The 8,548-nt window shown below is 47.4% G+C and overlaps 1 protein-coding gene across 1 annotated transcript; it reads right to left on the minus strand.

The window, feature by feature from the left end:
• Positions 1 to 3,029: 3,029 nt before the first annotated feature.
• Positions 3,030 to 4,771, minus strand: LOC125163815 (sperm-associated antigen 11A-like). The gene is made up of 2 exons (XM_047856020.1): positions 4,668 to 4,771; positions 3,030 to 3,220 (listed from the first exon to the last, which is right to left on the minus strand). The coding sequence occupies exons 1-2, from the start codon at positions 4,720 to 4,722 to the stop codon at positions 3,030 to 3,032; spliced, it is 246 nt and encodes an 81-aa protein (XP_047711976.1). The 5' UTR covers positions 4,723 to 4,771.
• Positions 4,772 to 8,548: the final 3,777 nt, after the last annotated feature.

The raw sequence follows: 8,548 nt of genomic DNA on the forward strand, positions 1-8,548 counted from the left end.
GGGTGTGCAGGTCCCCTGGTGGCCCCACGTTCAGCCCATGGATCAGAAAGGATGGTGGCAGTGGACAGAAGATGACCTGTGTTGGAGACGTGGATTCATTTATCCAGGCTCTGTGCGGGGCGTGGAGCCTGCTTAAGATTCTCTCTCTCTCCCTCCCCCTCCCTCTCTCCCTCCCCCTCCCTCTCTCTCTCTCTCTCTCTCTCTCTCTCTCTCTCTCTCTCTCCCACCCCCTCCTTCCCCCTACCCTGCTCACACTCTCTCTCTCTCCCCTCTCAAAAAAAAAACAAAACAAAAAAAACAAAAAAAACCTGCCAAGTATAAAACACTGGACCCTGTTCAACACAGGCTCGTCCCTCTGCCTTCCGCTGGCTGCCTGGGGCCCCCAACCACCAGGAAACTCAGTTCCCCCTTGTGTGGGTAGAGGGTTCATGCTTCCAACACCAGTTTCACCAAGAGAAAAGGCATGCCAATGTCTTGGGTCTGCCCACGCCTCCTCCAGGCTGCCCCTGGCTGTGTGATGCAGGTGCCTCAGAGCAAGGCCAGGGCAGGTGAATCCCCAGGTTGCAATAGATCTGGGACCCAGAGGCAGGATGCAGTGAAGTCCAGCACCCCTTTCTATTTGTATGTGCACTTACAATCCTACCCGAGTGGCTCCTATAAACCCTGGGGGAGGCAGTCTCGGAGCAGGCCTCCCACAGACCTGCAGTGGCACTCTAGGGCAGAAATGCATGAGGCACTATAATTACTTAATGCCAAGAAATGCAGGCTAGAAGCGTTGGTAATCCAGGCTCCCTTTGTTCTCAGCCGGGGTTGGATTCCCACCTGCTGCTTTGTTGGAGCAGCTCAGACCCCTGATCAAAACCGGGTTTGCTCTCGCCTTGAGGGCGGCGGCGCGCCCTCTAGCGGTCAGTCCTGGTATCGACAGGCTGCCCACCTTGCCAAGGCCGGTTCTGGCTTTGCGAAATAGCGTTTGGTGGGGGTTCACATCATCTTAGAACGATTCCAGAGCTCTTTAGGAGCGTGTACAACTGGGCGATTTCAAAAAGTACCGCGGAGATGAGGCAGTTTGTTCAACATTTCAGAGGCCCGCCTGGGGCTCCATGCTGAGGATGCAGAGCCTGCTTGGGATTCTCTCTCCCCCTCTCTGTGCTCCTCCCCTTCTGGGGCTTTCTCTCTCTCTCTCTCTCTCTCTCTCTCTCTCTCAAAATAAATAAATTAAAAAAAAAAAAAAAGATAACATTTTTCACACCGAAGGCCAGACCAGGCCCAATGTCCACTAGAAAATGTTTCCATTAGGAAAATGTTAACAGCCCGGTTTAGGGCTTTGGGCAATCCCCCTGCTGGCCAGTCCTGGACTCGTCTGTGGGTTCCCATCAGGCTCTGCGGTGACAATACTGCAGAGGAAGTTAGGGGAGGTGGGTCCTCTGTCCGCTTCACTTGATGGAGATCCCGCACCCCAGGATCATGGGTGAAGTAACAATTCTACCCTCAGACACGGGTGAGATGTGATGGGGGTCTCAGAGGTCTATGGCAGCTCCCTTATTTTATTTTTGAGGGAAAGGAGACCAAGAAAAGAAACTAGCTGGCTAATGGTACTTGCTCAGTGCATGGGGTGGAACCAGACCCCAGTTCCCCAGCGTTCTGGGCACTGGCCCATTCCTTCATTTATGTATTTATTATTTGGGTGCTCTCTGGTGGACAAGTTTTGGGCACAGAGTGATGGTGCTCTTGGCAGAGTGCGTCTTCTGAAGCATGAAGCTTTCCTGTGTTTCACGGGAGCAAAATCTAACTGTGGAGTCCATATCCTTCCTAGGCAGGCATTGACGCCAGGCCTGGAAAAGGTCCTCAGCCCCCTGGGGAGAAAGGGGCTGCAGTCCCCCCTGAGTCAAGAGATGCCTGTAGTCAAGAGAGGTTCCCTCAAGTCTGTCTGGTGAGTTTAGAAGAGCCTGGGGAGAGGCCTGAGGCATTTCATGTTCATGGGAACTTGACCGGGGAATCGAGACAGGAACCCCTAAGTTTATTTTCCAGGCAACTCTTCAAGTTCTGTGTATTCATGAGCAGACTGGATTCAGGCTGTGAGCAGGAAATCCCAAACAAGGGAACTTGTTAAGCTATTAGTCTGGAAAAGCTTGGCACGGGGTCTCCTACACCAGCACATTTGTCTTTATTATCTTCTGACATTTCCTGCCTGTAATTAATAGTCACTACTCTCGGGATGGCTGGCTCAGAGATGTGGTATAGACAACGCGTGTGAGCAGGATCCAGAGAAGAGTGAAGGGCTATGAGTTGTAGGAATCTTCGCGTACAGAAGCTCTACCTTGCCGCAGGTGCTCAGAAATAGGTTCTTTAGAAGTAACACGGCGCAGTGAGTGTTTGCTGGGCTGGGCATGTCAGAATCCCTCTTAGGACATGCCGACCTGGGCAATCTGCTTAACCTTCTGGCTTTCATTTCCCTTCCATCCCCCAAATGGAGCTTCATACATAACTCCGTAAGGTTGTTGGTTAATCAAGTGGGATAACCTAAGGGTAAGTGTTGAGTTTAGTTCTTGCAAACTAAACTCCTATTTACATATCACCTGTTGTGATTATTACTTGAGATTAGGAGAAGGGGATGAGGCTTGTCAGGGCCTGGGAATGTGTAAGTTGAGGCAGGTGCTGGGTTTGATGAGAAGGCACATGGCCTTTGGTGGGAAAGAGGCCAGTAGGTTGACTGCATTCCTGTCCCTCTGAGGATGAGATCAGTTTGGAGCATGGTTTCTGGTTCACCTTGGTCTGTGGGTCAGTGAGAGACACTCCCGGGAAGAGAAGCAGGAGGTATGCTAGGACAAATTTCTGAGACTCTTTAAGAAAAAAACAAGAGAAGGTAAAGTGACAAGATTTTAGGAAAATTCTTTTATCAGACCTTCACCCTTGCTGCTGGATTCATTCAACAAACTTTTGTTGAGCACCTTCGATAAGCCACACATTCTTCTGAGCCCTTGAGATACTTCAAGAGCCCTCCTGCATTCCAGAAGCTGACACATGAGGTCTCAGGGTTCTCTTTTTTTGCCAACCATCTCCGGTTTATTACTTATTTCTTCCTCTGTACTTGGTACACAGCACCTGTTCCAGGGATTGGAGCAGATCTCAGCCTTTTTCTCACCAAAATGGCAGAAAAAAAGTCTGCAGTTTCCGTGTTGTGTAAGGCAGATAACATCTCTAATTCCAGGTGGAATATCCCCTAGTGATAAATAGAATAGACATGGAATTCATATAAGCCAGAGAATAAAAGAATACCCCAGCCCACAGCCCAACCCTGAATATTTACTGTATTTTTCCAAAGTGAAGTGTCTTTGGACAAATGGCAGTTTAATGGAGTTTTGGGTTCTTAGCTTTAAAACAGGAACAGTCTACCTACACCTCGGAATGTTTCCAGGAGGGTGTGTGTTTTATCCTCTATTCTTATAAAAGGGCTCTCAAGCTTCCTGGTGACAGATAGGAGTAGCACATTCGGAGAAAGGAAAGGAAGCTTCAGAAAACAGAGTGGAATAATGGAGGCATGGGTCTTGGCCTCTCGGAAGAGCAGAATAGTTCTGATGCTCAGCTTGTGGCCCCGTTTTTAGTTTCGTATTTTCCAATGAAAAAAAAGGAAAAAAAGCCTTTTTCTTCACCACGACTTGTGAACTTGTGCATCCAGCACCACCACCCCGCATGGAAAGTTTTTTCTCTTTGTCACAAGAAAAACAAATTGTGTGTGCACTGAGGGATGTTAACTAGGCTTCTGGTGGTGGTCATTTCACAACATATATAAACAAGGACTCATTGTGCTGTACACCCGAAACTCGTATCTCATCATGTATCAATTGTATCTCAATAAAAAAAAAAGGAAGCACTTCTTATTTGGGAACGAGTGGTTGAAGGAAAGTTCTTATTAGATACTACTTGTCATGACTAAAAAAACCAAACAAAACCCACAACATGCCCACAGTGTTGCACCATTTACAAATCAGCCTGGTGCAATATCTCAGCAACAATGGGGGGCCCACCCCACGACCCTGTGTCGCCTCAGCTCTGTCGTGGCAAAGAGAGGGGCCCCACATCAGTGAAGGTTAGAAGAACCATGAGCCTAGGGAGCTGGAGATGTGCATTCTAGTCTCACCTGCTCCAGTAACTGATTATTTCTCACAGGAGTGTGTGCTTGACCAGCTCTGTGTCAGTGTCATCATGGAGAACAGGCCCCCGGGGAAGCAGGAGGGACACTGGCATGGGTGTGAGTGACGGCCCAGACCGTAGCTGGTGAGGGCACAGCCACACACTGTGGCTTTCCTGGGTGCTCGCTTTCCCCTCCCTGTGGAGTGCAGTCCTGCCACGGAAGATCCACAGTCCCTTCCAGCTGTGAATTCATGTGGCTGTCATTTCCTTCTGGAAACCTTCCCCAGACTGCAGCGAATGCTTCCAGTTCGTATCATAGCAAAGGTGCCCCATTGTCTTGTGTGATAGGACCGTATTGTGCAGGGAGGATCCAAACATCCAGAGCTGAGCCCCAGGGGGCGCACCTGCACCCATTAACAACCCACCGACACACCAGCCCTCCACACGGACACTCATCCATGAGATTCCTGCCCTACCTTCCCTGGTCCCCTCTACTAGCCTGGAGCAGCCTTCTGCACTGGCCAGGAGACATTTACCTGAGTTAACTTGGACCAGATAGAAGAGAACAGCAAAAAGAAAGAGGACCTTCATGTTCTGAGGTTCCCTCGGCTCTCCCACCTCTCCTGTGAAGGAAAGCAAAGCCGATGAAACAGCGGAGTGGAGGGGAGAGGACACAAAAATGGGACATTTATAGGTTTGGGGGAACAATGCTTATCAGGAATGAGCACATTTATCTGGTCTACTGAGTAAAGCTGTGGGCAGAGGGTACTGGATACTCTTCCTTTCTGCCTAAAAATAGACAGGCTTCTTGGTATTGGGAGAAGCGGGGCTTGACCAATGACCTGGTACACCGAGGGTGCCCTGGAAAGAGAATCACGGTGGCGAGCGGTTACTAGGCAGCAGGTGCTGCGCCGGGTGACAGAGGTGGGGATGTGCGAACACGTTTCCTGCCTTTGAGAAGCTTTTGTCTGGGCGGTATGGACGCGTGAGTTGGACACACGAATGCACTCCCAGGCGTATCCCCAACAGACGCAGCCCCGTGTGCACCGAGAGACATGTACGAGAACGTTCAGTGTAGCCTCGTCATTGCAACTGTCGACAGAAGACAACCCAAATATGTATTACAGCGCAGGAATAAAGCGAATAAATACTGCATTCCCCCACAGCGACGAGCATACAACAGACACAGATGATTACAACATGGATGTGCCTCACAAACGTGCTGAATGAAAAAAAATTAAGCCAGATACCACGTACAGTATTGTTGTTTTAAATGGGGCAAGTCTAACTGATGTATTAAAAGTCAGGAAGTTGTCTACCCTGGGTAAAGAGGGTAGACTCTTTTCTCATTCCGTGAAGCTGTCTTGACTTGAAGAGCAAGCAGCCTAGGGGCACCCAGGTGGCTCAGTCGGTTAAGCATCCGACTCTTGATACAGGCTCGGGTCATGATGTCAAGGTTCGTGAGTTCCAGCCCCGCATCAGGCTGTGGCTGTGCACCAACAGCACGGGGCCTGCCTGGGATTCTCTCTCTCCGTCTCTCTCTCTCTGCCCCTCCCTCCTCCCCTTTCTCTCTCTGTCTCTCTCTCTGTCTCTCTCTGTCTCTCTCTCTCTCAAACAAATAAACTTAAAAAAAAAGAGGGGGCAGCCTAGCAGGAGACACAGGGACTCCCCCCGCTGCAGATGGCTGTACTGGCCTGTGCGGGGAGGCTGTGCCTCACCTGAGGGGAGTCTTTATAAGGAGGATGGCATTAGAGGCCGCCCTGAAGGACAGCTCTCCACACAGCTTTTTGTAACTGATGATGCTAAAATGTCCAGTTACCGCAGCTACTAATTCTTTTTTTCTTTTTAATGCTTTTTGGAATCCTCAACATTAAAAAAAAAACTTTTTTGAATGTTTATTGATTTTTGAAAGAGAGAGAGAAAGATAGAGTGTGAATGGAGGAGGGGCAGAGAGAGAGGGAGACACAGAATCCGCAACAGGCTCCAGGCTCTGAGCTGTCGGCACAGAGCCTGACGCCGGGCTTGAACTCACCAACCACAAGAGCATGACCTGAACTGAAGTTGGATGCTTAACTGACTGAGCCCCACCCCCCCCACCCCCCCGCCCCAGGCATCCCTGCAACCACTCATTCTGCACCTACTTGACTTAGGTCCCAGTATCACTTGGGCTTATTTCCCTTAAAATTCACTTACCAAGAAATGAAAAGGAAGTCTTCCCATCTTCTCCCCCCTCCCAGGCTTTCATGACAGCCGTTACCAGTTTCTTCTCCACCCTTCCAGAGATGTTGCATGTATGCATAAAAAGAGATGCGTCTATATGCCCCTTCTTGGATAAACATCGTGACAGACTATACTTTGTACTCTGCACTTGCCTTTTCTTTTTTTCTTTTTTTTTTTTTTAATTTTTTTTTTCAACGTTTATTTATTTTTGGGACAGAGAGAGACAGAGCATGAACGGGGGAGGGGCAGAGAGAGAGGGAGACACAGAATCGGAAACAGGCTCCAGGCTCTGAGCCATCAGCCCAGAGCCTGACGCGGGGCTCGAACTCACGGACCGCGAGATCGTGACCTGAGCTGAAGTCGGACGCTTACCCGACTGCGCCACCCAGGCGCCCCTGCACTTGCCTTTTCTATATGATGTACCTTGGAGATTTTTTTTAACTAGGTGTGTGGAGAGTTTCCTGATTTTTTTTTATAACAGCTGCATGTATGATTTCTTTTAGGTGGCCTCCCACCTGACTTAAGCCATTCACCACAATATCTGAACATGCATCTTACTCAGAAAATGGATTTTGACGAGAAGTCAGGTGATGGCCTGGGACTTCTGGACGTGAGCAAGGGTACCAGTGAGCCATGCAGGTGCACAGAAGAGGTGAGGACCCGGAGGTCACTTTGGACATTCCAGAACTAGAAAGATTAAGCAAAGACAGTACAGTGGGTCCTGTGGGTCCTGACAAAGGATACCCTGATTCACTGGCCTTTCTGTACCTTGTAAAAACACCTATGAAAATAGGAGTTAAGGGGGAATTATTTGGGAACTAAAAGGTCCTTTTCTCTCTTTGCCCACAAAAGGGTCACCCTATAGCTGACTGAATGAAGCAATCATGAAAGAGATACCAAGATGGGTATGTGTGAGGGTCAAACATAAGTAAGAAATCTGTCAAAATCTGTAATACTTTTTCTCTGGAGCATTTGTTCTGAACACATCTCTGGATTTTCCCATTGTAAAAAAAGCACAAGCATCTCAATTCGATCCTTGAGAAGACTGGCTTCCACACCAAGAACACAGGCTAAGTTGAAGACTTCCAATGAATGATTGTAATTCTGAATCCACCTCTGTGGATGGACAAAGTGTAGCTACAAGATACAAGAATTACTGTTTAATACAGATTCTATCATGTATATATCCAAATGTATGCATCATTTTTTAAAAGTCACCTTAGTAGGTGAAACCATGAAAAGTATGTTTTCTTTTTGCTGTTGAGGTTTACCTGATTTAGAAAAGATTTAAGGTATGTGGATGGTATATTTTTTCTGGCAGCCCGGCCAGCTTTCAAATTGCCGTGAAATTATAGTTTGGAAATTGTTTTCTGTATGGTTCGGAACTTTTATGAACTATGTTGGAAAGTTAGCTCATTTTGGAGAGAAATAAATGAATGGTATCAGAGTTTATTACCCACCTTTTCCTTTGTATGTAGATCTGTTTTTTCCAAGTCACAGACTCGGATGCAACCTCTAAGGAAGAATTTCGTGAATAGCGTTGGAGAATCAGGCATGCCATTCCAACAGAAGACCAACTAGAAAATCAAGCTCATTGAACAATCTCATTAATCTGGTCATAGGCTCATTGGTTCTTATAATCACAGGGTTGAAAGGAAGTGAAGCTCAGTTTGTCCCAATACAGAAGATAATTATTCTGGCATGCATGGTACCCACATAATAGAAGATGGCCTTAAGGACAGATGAAAGTTGCTCATGGGTTTGAAAACATTTGAGAGTGGTAAAACATTTTTATCTATTAAAAAAAAACCTTGATACAATTGCACAATGGTTAGACAAACCATCAAATATAAAAATGGGCAGAGAACTCGAATAAACATTTCTCCAGAGAGGAAAGTGCGAATGTCCAACAAACACATGGAAAATGCTCACTGTCATTAATCATTAGGGAAACGCAATCCGAACCACAGAGACACCACTTCCCATGCACTAGGATGGCCACTGAAAATAATAATAACAATAATAATAATAATAATAATAATAATGATAACCATTGCAAAGTGGTGTTGCTTCCTGACGAGTCGTAGAGTTTTGATTTACCATTTCAGTCTATTTCACAAAACAAAGTACTAGATAGAATTCGGCCAGGAATCCCATCCATCTGCCATCCAGGTGACTCTGAAATAGGGTTCCACTG

This window comes from Prionailurus viverrinus, chromosome B1 (assembly GCF_022837055.1).
Source record: "Prionailurus viverrinus isolate Anna chromosome B1, UM_Priviv_1.0, whole genome shotgun sequence".
Taxonomy (NCBI): Eukaryota; Metazoa; Chordata; class Mammalia; order Carnivora; family Felidae; genus Prionailurus; species Prionailurus viverrinus.